This window comes from Sphaerodactylus townsendi, linkage group LG15 (assembly GCF_021028975.2).
Source record: "Sphaerodactylus townsendi isolate TG3544 linkage group LG15, MPM_Stown_v2.3, whole genome shotgun sequence".
Taxonomy (NCBI): Eukaryota; Metazoa; Chordata; class Lepidosauria; order Squamata; family Sphaerodactylidae; genus Sphaerodactylus; species Sphaerodactylus townsendi.
This window is the reverse complement of record NC_059439.1, coordinates 3,096,351-3,112,199: the sequence shown is the minus strand read 5'-3', so window position 1 is coordinate 3,112,199 and position 15,849 is coordinate 3,096,351. Positions and strand designations below refer to the sequence as shown.

Sequence of the window (15,849 nt, the reverse complement as noted above, 5' to 3'; positions counted from 1 at the left end):
TAGGGGTGGTTCTGATTCTCAAATGAGGATCAAGGATAATTTTGTCCGGTTAGAGCAGGGGTAGGGAACCTGCGGCTCTCCAGATGTTCAGGAACTACAATTCCCATCAGCCTCTGTCAGCATGGCCAATTGGCCTTGCTGGTAGGGGCTGATGGGAATTGTAGTTCCTGAACCTCTGGAGAGCCGCAGGTTCCCTACCCCTGGGTTAGAGCAAAAGCCCACCCGGATGCCTCTGAGGAGAAGAGCAGGGAGAAAGAAGGCAGGCGGACAACGCTTTTTCTCTTTCCCTTACTTCTGCACCCTAGAAATGTGCCACCCATCACTAGAAAGTTTCTAGAGACTTTGCATTTTATCTAATTCATAACCTTGCAGTTTCAGTGAATAACATGAATGAAAAGAGAACACAACATTCTCCTTGAACAGTTAAACTCCAAGCAATGGAGATGGGGAAAAGCAATCTGTGAAAACACAGAGCAGATTCAACGCTGTCCAACTGCATATGGAAATCAGTATTAATACAAGAGCCAATTTCCCCTGCACCAGAATGTTCAGGAAGCCAGTGGAAAAGCTCAGGACGGTGGAATGGCATGAATGGAAAGAAGTCCTTCTCTTCCTCCAGCCTCTGCAAAGCCAACTAGGTGAGAATCCAAGGCCGTTTCCGCACGGCCATTGAGGCGCCTCCACGCCGGCAAGAATTCTGCCGGCGTGGAGGCGGAGGCCGTTGGCATGCAGGCATGCGGACGGGCCTTCTGGAGAGGCTCGGCAGGCTGCAGGCTGCCCACAGCGATGGAGACGCCTTCTTCCCCTTCCCTTTCCCATTTACCTCTCGTGAGTCAGCCAGCCCCAAGTGGCCTCCTCAGCCCCGCCCACGCTGCCCTCCGACCTCCATTTTTACCGCCCCCAGGCCGTCATTTTTGGCCCGTGCGGAAAGGGCCCAAGCTTTCCTTGGCATATAAAACAGCTAGAGCCCCACCACATGAAACAGACCATTTGCAAACATCCTATTTGCATCTCTGTGGAGGGCACAAAGAGGCCATTACATTGGCTATACAAGGTCCCCGCCTAACCCCACTGCTACTGCTCAAGTCAAAGGAAGAAAGAAATCCCTGCAAACTGCCTGAGCTGGAGCCAAATTGGCACTTCTTTTGTCATGGGCCTGGTGCTGGCACCCAGTTTCACTGGACTCTCAATGGTCTGGGGCCTCCTGAAGGACAGCCACTCACTGATGATGAAGAAGAAGAGTTTGGATTTATATCCCCCTTTTCCGCCTGCGCGACTCAACGCCCCGGCCTTACAAGTCCATGGTTCTTCTGCCGCCCCGTCACAACAAACTCCCCGTGTTGTCCGCAATCTCCCGTCTCAGCATGGTACTAGCCCGCCTTCTCCCAGCTGGCATGAGTTGGAGTGCACAGACTAATCTGAATTCCCCAGATAAGCCTCAAGCGGCAGAGTGAGGAATCAAACCCAGTTCCTCCAGATTAGAATGCACCCGCTCTTAACCACTACACCACTGATGTCTCCATTACCTTGATATTGGGTGTGTACAAGTTCCGCAGAGAGGCTAGAGCCATGGAGAGGCCTTCTGTGCTGTAGGAAATCCACAGCCCTTGGAGAATGGATGAAGAGACCCCAACTTTCTTGCTCAGCCCCTGCAAAAGAAACATTCTCAGTCCTATCACTTAGTTTTTGTTTCACAATACCAATACATGGGAAATTCAAGCACAAAATCTACTAGCAGGCAAAGTCTGCTTTAAAGGGACAGACGCAAAGGGTGCTGCTCCTCAGTCAAGCCCCATGCAGACTATTAGAGAGCCCTAAGATTGGCAAGATCTGTTCCAACTGCCTTGAGGTGCAGCTTTGCGTGTGTGTGTCAATTTCCTCTGTGCCACTCCAGCTAGGATTCAAAGTGCCAGAAGGAACATGAAAGGAAGAACTAACATTTTGTTGCTCCTTGGTAGCAGGAATGGGGCAGAGTGATGCAGCCCTTTCTTCCTTAATCGTGGAAAAAGTCATTAAATAAATGTTGGAAGAGAGCCCCAAGGAGCAGTCCCAGCAGAGAACAGCACTGAAGCTCCCTCCCACAAGTGTGGGTGCGATTGGCCCTTAACAGGTGCACGGCAACCCTGTGAGAACCTGCAAGACCACCACAGGTAGACCTCTGGGGCTCCTGGCTCTTCACTCCTTCTGAGGAACATTGCTTATTTCTGCTCTTGGGTCTCTCTGGGCTCTTTGCAGGCACTCACCAATAGGAGGAGAGGGCATGATAGACTCCCTCCCAGAAGAGAAAGAAGGAGGGGTACACAAAATTGCATGGAGGATGCCTTCCCCGCTCTCCTTCTCTGGCTCAGTTTTTGCTTGGTTATCTTCTGCCATGGCAGATGTCTGGTAACACTAGAAAAACATGCCAGGTCTGCGAGGCGGCCTCCTCAAACTGTTCGTCTCCCTTCACCCAGCAGAGGAGATTCAGACAAAGGGAGAGGAGGCCCTGCTGACCCGGGGTAAGGTATTAATATGGCTGCCAGAAAGTTTACAGTTTTCACCCGTGCTGAGAACATGAATAGCAGCATTGATTCTCCCGAGTCACAGTGGACACACTTTAGCACTACCTTGAATATGTGTGCTTTGAGAATATGATGCCCCAGCTCAATCGTCTGTTGTCTGTTCAGCTTTCCCTCTTGACGAGAAAACCAGAAGGCAAGCAGCGTATGGCCACTCCTGGACAAGAGACAACAGACAGAAGAAACAGGATGGGAAAAAGAAAGTGGAATTACACACACACACACACACACACACACACCACACCCCTTTTGTAAGTCTGTGCTGCCTTAATTCCTTCATGACAGAAAAATAATCTGAATGTATTAAATGCTTCTGAATACCTTACATGCTTCAGAACCACAAGACAATTAAAAATACATCTGCACATTTTTAATTGCTAGCTGTTTCTTCAGGCTATCATATTTTACCTCCCAAAGAAACAGATGAGAGTCCTTCTTGAGACATTTTCTGCTCAAATAAAATAACAATGTTTTAATGTCTAATGTGTGAATAAAACAGTCCTTATTTATGTACTTAGGCAATGTTTAAGCTGCCCCTCCAGAGTCCTGTTTGAAGCTGTTTATCACAAAAAACACCATAAAATCACATTAAATTATCAATTAAAAGCAAGCCAGGAAACTAACACCACCACAAAGATATCCACAAAACATACGTCAAACCATAAGAAGATTATAAAACAGCTAAACAGATCATCTCCTTTATTAAAAAGTCTAGCTAAAAAGACATGTTTTGGTTTGGTATCTGAAAAGCAGTATGGTTGGCACCAGGTGAGCCTAAAGGAGGAAAGTGTCACAAATGCAAGGTGCCGTCACAGAAAATGCTTAGGAGGCAGACCTTAACTAGCAAGCTACGCACTGTGGGTGGAGACAGTCCTTCAGATGTCCTGGCCTAAAAGCATTTAAGGGCCTTGCAGAATAAGAGCCTGAATTGCGCCCACAAACTGAGTAGATTTTTTTCAGAAGACAGAAGATACAATTCTCATAACCAACAACAATCTGACCAACTGAAGTGTTTGGACCATTTTCAAATTAAGCCATATGTACAGCGCAACACAGTAATGTAACCTGGATATGACTGCAGCATGGATCCTTGTGACACGATAATGTGAGTAAAAGGCGCTATGTGGCACAGAGGAGAACTGAGCCTTCAACCTCACAATCTCACAATACTAGAACCAGGGGCCATACATTGAAAATGCTGAGGGGAAGAATTAGGACTAATAGGGTTCCGGTTCCGGCTGCCGTTCCGTGCGGTCGCTCCCTGACGAGCTCCTCCGCATTTTTAAGATAAGCTCTTAAAAAGTTATTTTACCTCACTCACTTTTTATCTACTAGCTCTTCTTTTAATCTAAAATTGTTTTATCATTCATGCTTAATGCGGGCAACATGCCAGTTGAGCTCATTTACTGGGCTCCGTGTTATTTTTGAGTTTGTTTTAAACTTTTAAACCTATTATTTTCCAGCCATTGTTGGCTTTTAATTCTAGTTTAGCTTCTTTAGTATTTTTTTCAACTTTTTTAACACCATTCTTTATTGCTGGGCTTGAAACCAGCCTCCTTTTATTAGGGTAATTAGAGCCCGTTTAACTTTTTTTAAAAAAAGGTTTAAAAAAAATTTATTTTATTTTTTTTTAGTAACTACTTTCAGCTCTCTATCTAATTGTTTTCACTGTTTTATTGTTTTATTGGGGTTCATTGTTGTTTTGGTTTTAGAATCTCTGCTCTAAGCCTTAAGGTTTTAGAATCCCCAAAAGCTTTAAGGGAAGTTTTAAACTAATCAATTAGAGAGAGAAGATGAAGGCTAGTCTCGCCTCTGGAGGGGGGCTGTGAGGAGCCAGCTGCCAGTAAACATTTTCTTTGTAATTACCTATTATCTCCCTCTCGAAGGCCCAAGTTATTCTAAGTCACCCCCTTAAAGCCTAGAAGAAGTTGGTGCAAAAGCTGTGTGGAAGAATTTGACTTCTAGTAGGTAGAGAGGTTGCAAAACAATTCATAAATTACCTCAACCTCTCACTTTCAGCAGAGCTGCTCTACGCTTTGGTGGTGGGAGAGATAATTCTACTTCAAGGCAAACTACAGCCACGGCCCTCTGGGCTAGTTAAAACATCATAAATTATCAAACTATCAAAGCTGGCAGGAGCTGACAAGCTGCTATTATAAAAACCTCTAGTAGCACAGCAAGTTAAATCCCATTGTGAGATGGGCTGTAAGAAACGTTGTCGTGATAGGGAAGATACTAGCCCCAATCCATGCTCCAAACAATTAAAAATTATAGGCAACTTCTTTGCTCACACAAGTGCCAGTGGAGCAAAGTCAGGCTCTCCAGTGAGGGAGTTCTACAATCCCCACAGAAAATCGGTTCCAGCCCTTGGGATGGAGAGGCCCCCAAGCTAAGCATGCTGAAGAGAGTTCAATCTTCGGATAGCAGTTCCCTTGACTATTAGAGAGGGCCTTAATGCAGAGAGTTCAAAAGGAGCCGATACCACAAATAAGCGGTGACACAGCCCATAGAGAGTATGGGTAATGATACTACACCTCCACCGGGCCTCCTCCATGCCTAATGACCTTGATTCTCATTATGATGCTGCTGCCACCCTACCAATGGAACCAGATTCTCTGACTCTTCTGTACCTTTTATGGCAGATACTGTGGCAGCTATATTCAAGGAGCTAAGGGACAATTAATGCTACATTGAACTCTACCAAAACATTACAAATGTAGGGGAAATCCATGGTTCCAGTAGCTTTAATTCAAACCTGGAAGTCCCTTCCTTTGGGAATAACATATGTGACCAACGGCAAGAAAAGCTAAGGAGACGGTAAGAAGGTTTGTCTGAGAGTGTTCGCGATATCAGGGGTTCCTCCCTAGTTGGCACTCCACAGAACTCTGCCATGGCATCATCTAAGCATCTTACTGGAGGAAGAAGCCAAAGTTTCATTGACCCTTAGTGTCAGTATTCAAACTAATCACGCAGAACTTTGGGACCAATGAGCCATTAAGAATTATTTTTTAACCTTCAACTCAAGTGAAATAATTCTAACAGGTTGTTGCGTACCAACATCGGAACTTATGCCAAGGGTAATGCCAACCCGAAAGTATTTACAAACTTAAATATAGCCCCTTAATCTCGAAAAACCCTAATTTGCATGCAACATAAAATGCAAGGAGTTAAACAACTTGGAATTGACACAGTGTATTACACAGTGATCACTCCCCCCCATGACAGTGGCTGTGCATGCCTCTCATGGAAAGTACTGAAGCTGGCTGGAAAGTTCTACCAAGTGCAGCACCATGGAGGACAAGATAACATCAGATAGCTTGCAGTGGAGCCCAACAGGCATACTAATTCCTGATCGACTGGTCCTACTTAAAAAAGCTGTCATTGGCTAAATGTAAAAGCTACATCTTAAGGGGAAAGGGACCTAATGGGGAAGCAGACTGAGACGTTATCAATAAAGGAAAAAAGGGATTCCTGCAAGTGCATGCAAAATAGACAATACATCAAGTAGATCTGGAGAAGGCATGGGAAGTTGCCAATGCAACGGTGACCAAAGTGCAAGTAGCCTCAGGAGAGTGAGCTGCAGATGAGACCAGAGCAGCTCCCTTTAATCTCTAAGACCACAAAAACAAACCCGTAGCCAGTTGGACACATGTAACCTACTTGCCCTAGACCTAGAGGAGATTCAAAGCAAGACGCAAAGTTGTAAACGGTCCCTGGCAAAAACATGCATCAATAATGATACAGCTTCCAATTCTAACGCTGGGCCAAGTACAACCATTCAAAACAGAAGATTATGAGATTGACAGATATTCCACAAGGGTAGTGGGCCAAGCAACGCTTAAATCTTCGGAAGGTATATCTGGGTAATAAGAACTTATGGAGTATGCAGCACTGGAAGACTGTTTCTATTAGAACCAGATCTTGATCTGGTTCCCAATGACTCGCCCCCTCAGATCTAAAGTAACGAACAACCCTATTGAGGGGTGTGGATTCTCGCAATGGGTGTGTATTTCACGATAGTAATGGGGTGTTGGACCAACTAAATGAGGCGGATTTGACTGGATAATAAAACATCTGACCCCAGTACATCTCTCAGCCTCCTATCATCTTGAATATAGCAGGTTGGAAAAATAAGGCCAATAATCCCGATTTTTTAACATTTCCTTAAAGATTTTAACATACTTTCATGTTCCAAGAAACTTGGACCCCTCTCCCTATTGTAGCCTAGTTGATATCAAGCCCATTGTCTTCCTGCCCATAAGTCTAATAAGATGGGAAGGCACCCAGGTATGGTCTGGCAATCTTGGTAGCACAAGAATTGAACCTCCAGATTACAGAGTTGGGCCATAGTATGCTACTTTCATCATTTAGCCTAGGCTATTCTATGTGAGGGCTTGATCTCTCCCCTCCTAGTGGTTAACATCTACCTTCCCCCTAATGGGCAAGCGGATAGTGTGAAACCGGGCCCATTCACATTGGATGTGTATCAAGCAGGACTACCTTGATAGCTCCGGAAACAACTATATCCTATGACTGAAATAGTGGTAGCGTGGGTGACCTTTAATGTCTTCGAATTGGAGGTAAATCTAGACTGCCCTGATTACACCCTTTGGGGTTTGAAACTTGATAATTCCCTTCCCCTGGTTCTTTCCCACTTCCTAGGTTCCCTCCAAAGATAATAACTCAAATATAGCTGGGAAAGAGCTAATTTCTTTTGCCATACAGAACAATCTATGCATATTAAATGGACTTACTCAATTTAGTAGCTCTGGAGAGGTCACCTTTGCCATTAGGAAGGGGAGTAGGTGTGGTTGGATTATATTTTAATATCCCCCCAACCTTTTTGAATATGTAGGTGAATTCCAGGTAATAATATTCCTCCATTTAAGTGACCATCCGCCTCTTTCAGTTATACTAAAATATAAACCTCCTCCCCATCCCCAGTCGTAATAGCTGAAGTGAGTTTGCCAGATCACTTACTTCCTAGAGTTAGATGGTCTGAGGCATTGGAGTACAAAATTACACAGCTTCTCAGCTCTCAAGAGCTGAAGCAACTGAGGTTGGATATGCTAAGTGCTCCATCCCCGGATGAGATGGTTTTAAAACTTGATGACATCACCACAAAAATTTAGGATTTAATCCAACAGTCCCAACGCAAGAATGTATCCTTGCCCAATAAATCTCCACGCAGGTTGGAATTCTGCTCTAGGAGTATGGCCATAAAACACTCACTGCGGGAAATTTACAAAAACTATAAAAGCCAAAAAAAAATGGGATAGCCTGCCTACATCTTACTCTTACTGCTAAAAACGCACTTAGCATTTCAGCAACCACGGACTAACTCAACAAGAGGCACTTGATCGCTGCTGGAATCTCCTTGATTCAATCAGTACAGGACAACGAATTCTAGAAGATTCTGGAAAATAGTCACTGGTGGGTTTAGAGATAAAGTGTATCCTTCCCTTCTAGTATCTCAAGATCACAATGGTATGAGGTTTTTTAAAACAAATGGGGGAGTGCCAGAATTCTCATTCCACCCTGGTTCATGTTCCCACCTTCTGACAACCCCTGGCCTCCCCGTGGTCCTCTCTTGAGATTGGGAAACTTATAAGCCAACTTAAACGTAGGTAAAGCTGCTGGTCCTGACACTCTTCTTCCAGAGTTGTTTATAGTATTTAGGGAATGGTGGTCCCTTATATTGGCAATTTATTGTTTAACATGGTTAACCAAACAGGCATAATTCTAATTGTGTGGAGCTACTCAATTATCATCCCTATCTATAAGAAGGGTGACCCCAATAGTCCATTTCCAATTATAGACCAATCAGTCTTCTCTCGGTCTTGGGAAACTTCTTTATGCCAAATAATCTCCTTTTGGGAAATTGCCAACTGATTGGATTGTTGATAAAAATGTCATAGGGAAGGAAACAAATTGGATTCCAAAGGGGTAAGTCAACCCCCGACCACCTGCCCTGGTGTTAAGTTGTTTGGATAACTAAAATATAAGAGGAAAAAGAGCCCCTTGTATGCAGCCTTTATCCATCTCCAAGTGCATTTGATTCTGTTAATAGAGAGATTCTCTGGAAGAAACTCAGCAGCCAAGGTGTGGTAGGAGCCAAGGTTGTTTGAATTAATTAAGATCCTGCACACAAACACCTATTGCCACGTGAGATGTAACATGGAGGGATTGTTAACCCCAAAAAATCTGCCAATTTACTAAAGCAGGTAAAACAAGGTTGCGTGATTGGCTCCTAAGCACTCCTTTAAGCTCTTTATTAACGATCTAGCTTTCCACATCTGGTGAGGCTCCAAGTACATAGTCCAACTCTGGACTCAACTTCCATACCCCTGCTTCTGTTTCCAGTTGGATGATGCAGTTGTACCCTCTCCTCGCCTTCACGCAGTGGGACTAAGGAGAGCTTTAGGAGTGTTAGGTATAGAATACTGCACACTCAACCGATTTGGTAAACTTAACTTAGATAAATCCAAAATTGTGCGTATTTACCCATAAAATGGAGAAGCCACCAATTGGCTGGATAGGCCACAGTAGTTCTTCGGAAGCAGATGCAGTCATATAAATACCTAGAGGCTTACCTACCATCATAGGGGCCTCCTGGACACTACATAGGAATCGGGCCATCTCCGCCGCTAAATTAGAAGTGCTCTCAGCCATTATCACGCTTCCTCTATGGGAAAGGCCGAGGATACATCCCTGCAGCGTTGAGAGCATTTAATGCCAAAGTGAGTCAACAAATCCTTTATGGGATCCCCATCTGGATAGGGGCAGTGGAGCAGAGAGGTTGAAAGGGTCCAGTCATACTTTCTGTATAAAATCCTTGGCTTGCCCCATTCCTGTTCCCTTATGCGGCCCTGTGCTTAGAAACAGGCCAGCATCGTGGCTGGAAACTCTGGCCTGGTGCCGCATACATTCAAGTTTTGGGCCAGGACTTGTTTTAATCGAGATGAACTGGACTGGCTATATACCACATCCCAGGGACGCTCCATCCTCCACACAACTCCAGTGGTGGAGTTAAAATCGAAGCCAAACTTTAATGAGTTGCCAGGCATTTCCTTTGGAGGACCTGCTAATGCTAACAGAGCAGGGAGGTCTATAGGGGCCTATCAAGAAGAGACTTTTTTGACAGAGAGTTTCAAACAGATGCTAGAGGAAGCTAATAAAACCTGTTCCCCGATCTCTCTGGGAATACCTACAGATATAGACTAATTGCAGCCCAGTCACCTTTATCTCCTGGTTGAGGCCGGTGAAGTAGAACACAATCACCTTAGCTAGGTGTAATGCCCTGCCTTCTTCCTTTGGCTGTGGTATGCCACCTTGGAATCCCCACATAAAAGAAGGAAATGCCCGTGTGGCATGGGTTCTGTGGGAAACAAGTATCTCTCATATGCTGTTGGATTGTCCCTTTTATGAGATAGGTAGGAAGAAGCACATAATCCCCTTCCTGCATGGAAGTGAAGGCATTACAGATAAACAGAAGGTTATATATCTTTTAAACAGCCACAACTACGAGCTGTTGGAAGCGGTGGCTAAATTTTTAAATGGTGTTATTTTAACTCGTCAGAAATTGTAAAGTTGTAAAGGCTGTTATTATCTTGCTAAGCTAATCTTAAACAATCTATATGCCATTAAAGGTATTCGAAATCGAATCGAAATGTTTATTCAAAATGTTGGTGGGCCTGCTTGCCAACTAACAGCTTAGGATCCAAGGCAAACCCTGAGATGTATCCTACCAGATCAAATGTAATCATGCAAGATTGTCCTGCCCCCAGAATGAGATTCTGAACTACCCCTGCTGTCATGTGTACAATTTTTGTATCACCTTCTCCCATAATGTACACCCCACTGGCCAAGATGCACCTCTGAAGTCCTGCTCTCCTTCAGAGGTGAGGAAGGTGGCAAACAGAAATGAAACCTTTTCAGTGGTGGCATCTTGCCTTTAGATTGCCCTCCCCTAACGCTACCCTCTTGCCTCCCCCTTGACTTTGGATTGCCCTCCCCTAACGCTACCCTCTTGCCTCCCCCCTTGACTTTGGATTGCCCTCTACTCACCTTTCATTACTGGAGTGCAGGGGACAGCCTCGGACTGGCAGGTCTAATTTCTCCGGGAGTGGGCATAGTAGGTAGCACTAGGGGAGAGGGAGTCCCAACAAAAACCCCTTGTCTGTGGGGGCAATTGCAAGGGACTGTTCTCTCTCTGACACTATTTAACATCTATACAATTAGGACTAATAAAAGGAAACACTTCTTCACGCAACGTGTGATTGGTGTTTGGAATATGCTGCCAGAGGAGGTGGTGATGGCCACTAACCTGGGTAGCTTTAAAAGGGGCTTGGACAGATTGATGGAGGAGAAGTCGATCTATGGCTACCAATCTTGATCCTCTTTGATCTGAGATTGCAAATGCCTTAACAGACCAGGTGCTCGGGAGTAACAGCCGCAGAAGGCCATTGCTTTCACATCCTGCATGCGAGCTCCCAAAGGGCACCTGGTGGGCCTCTGCGAGTAGCAGAGTGCTGGATCCAGCTGACTTGTTCTTATGTTCTTATGTTCTTAAACACAGGCCAGAATGTAGAAGCACCTTCAAACATAAAGCTGGCTCTTTCAGATGCAGAACAACCCCTTCCAGGATGGACAGACCAAGAGCACCTCAGCCTTGTCTGGGCTGGGATTCAATTTAATGGCCCTTGGCCATCCCACTACCTCCTCTGGGCACCTGATCAGAATGTCCACAGATCCAACCATGAAGAGAAACAAAGCTGGGAGTGGATCATCCATATATTGGGGCACCTCACTTCAAATCCCCAGAGAATTTCACCTTGTGGTTTCATGTAGATGATATTCAACAGCAAGAAGAACAATGGAACCCTACAGGATCCCACAACATGAATGCTACAACTTGTGTCTAAAAAGCAACTGCCGGGAGCAGACTTGAGTTGGCTGCAGACACCGTCTCCCACAGCAGTTGCATCTACTCAAGCACAAAACTGCTTTCGGTGTCACTTTGATGCATCTCAGCGTTCCAACAATGCATGGGGGTTAAAAGGACAACCTTAGTTCTGCAAAGATAAATTGAGACTTGAGGAGAACAGCAGCTCATCTCAGGATACTTGACAGGCAAACAGCACAAGGGGTCTGTGTGTCGGGGTGGGGGATTATCCCTCAATGGGCCACATTGGCTCTTATGGTAAATTTCCTCCCCCAATTTCCCCACAGTCACACTATGCCCTGGCCTGCCGGGCTCACAGAGAATCAGGTACAACTGATGGCAGGCACAGATGCGAGAGAGGGAGAAAGCAGCCTTACATTGAGTCCGGAGGAACAGGTCTGCGAAGGGGCAGTCGAAGGTCAAAGGTAGGTCAGGCCAGGCACTCCAGTTTGTCTGAGTTCTGTCTGCATGCAGGTGCGGCAGAAGGCTGTCAGGTGCTCTGACCATCAACTCTTGACTTGGGCATACTCTGTCTGCATCCTGTGAAGCTTCCGGCCGCACTTGAAGCCCAGCTGACCAGGGCTCCAACACAGAGGGGTCATCCTGCCAGTACTCCTCATCAGAGGACTCCTGACTGGCTGACTCTGAGCCCACGACACACTATAGCCAGACACGGTGCTGCTCTCTATCTGCCAATTGACACCTTAGGTAGAGAATAGAATGCTGGCCTCCAGATTTCCCCCATCTAGCAAAGCCCGGCTCCACTGCTGATGCTTGAAGCATCTGTGTATGATATGAAGGGCTTTTGGAAATCAGGTGCTCTCAGAACTGGTGCAGCGGTACCTGCTTTTGTGGGCCAAGAGCAGCCTGCACTCCAGGGTTGAGTTTACCTCAGCCAGTAAGTCCATCTTAGTAAGATCACCAAAATTAGATCACAGCAAAGGTGTTCCCTGTCCCCGACCGCAGCTGTCATCAGGGCAGCCTGTGTTTGTTTGTTTGTTTGTTTGTTTGTTTGTTTGTTTACTAATTTATTAATTACATTTATATACTGCCCTCCCCCGAAGGGCTCAGGGCGGTGAACATGAATATATAAATAGAGCACAAATAAAATCAATAAATCTCAAATCGTTAAATAAATCATAGTAAATGGCTCTATAATCTTTAAATCATTAAAACCCCATTAAGAGGTGTTGAAACCAGGCTAGCATCCATCACATCTGGTTGGGTTCAAAAGACCTCAAGACAGCCCCTCCCCCCTGCCTCACCCGTAACAAGCATCAGGGCCCCAGAGGCCACTGTCCTCTTGACCCACCATCCCTACAGCCAGCCAAGGGCAACCATCCCTCTGTAGTTACTCTCTTCCTTTTAAGCCAATCAAGCATTCTTCAGGTAGAAAAGTTGACAAAGCTGGTCCAAGAGACAGTTTCCGGACTTTCTTTGGATTTGGTGTGGTTCAGATCAGAAGCAGACCATTAGATTGTGACAAACTAGACCAGGAGTTCCAAGTTCTGCAGGACAAAGCTCGAAGCAGCTGTTCCCCCCTTTATTATAACATCAAATTTAAAATTAATCAGATGGCAGATTACCTGACCCAACTCCTAGAGCCCAACTAAAGGTGGGTATTTACCAGGGCATGCTGCAACTCCTTCCCCTCCACTATATTACAAGGGAGGTTTACCAGGATTGCCCCACAATATCATAAATGTCCTCGCTGCATTTCTGAGACTCAATCTATGGAACACATACTGCTCTACTGCTCCAAACATGAGGGGTACAGGAGAAGCCTCTTTGGTTTGTTCCCTGTAAAGTTTAATGAATATACAACAGCTGGGAAGGTTATATTCTTGTTAAACAAGTCTTCTCCTTTGATTGTAACCTCGGTAGCCAAGTTTCTATCAGATATTCTAGAATAATTTATTCTGCACTGGCTCTCCATGCATAGAATAATCTCACTTGCCAATGCTTGCTTTTTATTTAATCTTTTGTGCTTTCAATGCCTAATAAAGGTTTTGTATGTATGACTGTGACAAACTCCCTTTTCTGCTCTGGGCAGGCCAGGCTTTTATCCCTTTCATTCACTGCTATTAACCCAAAACCAAAAATGAACAACAAACATAATTTTTCTATTCCCACAATAAGTTGATACGATGCAAGCATAGACAGTATGGCATTTATTTTCAATCCAGATTGAATTTTTTAGAAGTATATGTTCCAGAAAACCGTGAAAATTAGTGGGTTACTTACCTTGGGTCACAAAGGAACTTGGTCTTTTCTCCTTCCTCTCTCCAGATCAGCCACTCTCGAAAAGACGGGTGGACAAACATCCGGGTCATGTCTCTGCGTTTGATAAGGAACATGGAGAGGTTCTCCATCCTCTGCTGGAAGTCCTCCCAGTCCAAGGTTTCTTCAATGCTCCCTGCATTGATAGCCTGGAAAATGTTCTCGTCAGTCAAGGGGTGCAGGGATGCCACGGCCACGTTCAAGAGTGGCATCACCCTATCGAAGGAAGACTGCGTTGGGAATTTCATATTGCACTGCAACAAATATACTTCTGAAAGGGAGACCGGGACCACCTTGTAGCTCGAGCTTTTTAAGACCAGGTAGCCCTTTTCTATGAGATCAAAAGTGAGCTTCAGGTACAGGTAGGATCCTTGGCTCAGGGTTTTGAGATGAGAACTGAGTTTGCCGAAGGTTGTGTTGTCCATCTTGCCGTTCAGGGAGATGTTGTTCTGGATTTCAGAGCTGCTGTGTATTCGGTGCAGGATGTAGGCTTGGAGATCCTGATCTATAGCTTCGTTTTCTTCCAGTCTGTCCAGGAATATCCTATGGAAGGGTAATAACTTAATTATTTCCTATGAGGGAAAAAAAGAATAATGTAAATTCTGGAGAAGTTGAAAATGGAAAAAAATATAATTACCAGTTTTTTTTTGTTATAGTATGTATCAGGTAAGGTTTTTATCTCTCCAGTGAAAGGACAAAAACAGGCCATACCAGCAAAAGGTCTGTGAAGTGGCTCAAAGCATTGTTATTAAACTACCTTTAAAATAAATGTAAAGTCAAATTTTTAAACTGTCTTCCCCACCCAGAGCCAAAAGAGGCAGAGAAGGTAAAGAGATGGGTACGAAAAGCTAATCAGATTCCTTGCTGGAGCCCCTATTTTATTGTTATTTTATTAAACAATATCTCACTCTCCCTGACCCAACGGCCAGGCTCAGAGTGGCTAACAAAATCAAAAATTCACAACAATAGTAAATAATGTTAAAACTTTTAAGCATTAAAACATTAAAATCCCAATCCAATAAAATCCCAAATTCTTCAAACAGTGTTAAGGTGCCAGTAAACATCCCTATTTGGATTATTAATATCCTCCAATCCCACTTTTTATTGAGTTTACTACAAATTAAGGAGGAGGAGAAGAGGAAGAGGAGGGGCGGTTTGGGAGGTCAGTAAAACTCAAGGAAAGCAGTTGCTGCCTCCACTAAAAACCCAGTAAAACCTCTCTGTCTTGCAGGCCCAGCAGAACTGAGCTAAGTCCCGCACAGTCCTGGTCTCAGCTGACACAGAATGTCATTGCCCCAGCTGCTGACCAAATGAAAATACTGACCAAAATTCTCCCTAAAGTGAGGCTAGGAGGTTGTAGTCAGCTCTGTTAAGTCCTCCCAGCTTGTGTATGTGCCTGTTTGTAACTGGGCACAAAATAAGATTCTGTCACACAGAAAGGCCGAATCCCCACCGTCAATAAAATGTGTGCTATTCACGCCAAAAAAGTTTGAGCAAGGGCTCCCCACTGCTTACATGCCGAACCCGTCTTCATCTTGGTTCTGTTGCTAATCCCACCCTTCATCACAGGTTTTTCCCCGGACCTGCATGAATGTGAACCTTTTCAAAAAACACACGCCGAACCCAGATCCGAGGGGAAGGACAGGAGTCGAATGTGCATTTGTTTTCGCACCATTAAGAGTGATTTGACAGCTTTCTAGCCAATCAGTCCGCAGTGGGCTGTGCACAATGCACATGCAGCCTTTTTTTTTTGCCGTGCTGGGCGTAGCCACGTGGAAACTAGAACACGTGGACATGTGGGCACGAGCGGATGTGGAAACGTGCACACGTTTAGACGTTCAGCAAATATTGTTCATATGTACCCACGTTGGAAGGTTAAAGCAAAAATAAGAATTATGAATTTTTAATCAGGGGTAGAGTAATGTTCCTGCTCCGACTCACTAGCCAATGAAAATGCCCGTCACCACTACGTTGTAACATAGTGATGTCACCACGTGGCTGCGCGTGAAATTTTTTTTAAAAAAGGTCCAACCCCAACACAACACCCAATCAGGACAAGGAGGAACA

The 15,849-nt window shown here is 44.9% G+C and overlaps 2 protein-coding genes across 4 annotated transcripts in view; both read right to left on the bottom strand.

Annotated features, from left to right (window-relative positions):
- KCNH6 (potassium voltage-gated channel subfamily H member 6) overlaps window positions 1-15,849 on the bottom strand; it is a 534,004-nt gene that overhangs the window by 256,040 nt on the left and 262,115 nt on the right. The gene's annotated exons all lie outside the window — the stretch shown is intronic.
- The window catches only part of TANC2 (tetratricopeptide repeat, ankyrin repeat and coiled-coil containing 2), a 243,193-nt gene that overhangs the window by 29,205 nt on the left and 198,139 nt on the right, over window positions 1-15,849 (bottom strand). For all 3 annotated transcript variants that reach the window (XM_048516921.1, XM_048516922.1, XM_048516920.1), the window contains exons 15-17: window positions 13,747-14,354; window positions 2,607-2,715; window positions 1,527-1,649 (exon numbers count right to left, since the gene is read on the bottom strand). In XM_048516921.1, coding sequence (XP_048372878.1) covers window positions 1,527-1,649; window positions 2,607-2,715; window positions 13,747-14,354 — 840 coding nt within the window. The remainder of the gene's footprint in view (window positions 1-1,526; window positions 1,650-2,606; window positions 2,716-13,746; window positions 14,355-15,849) is intronic.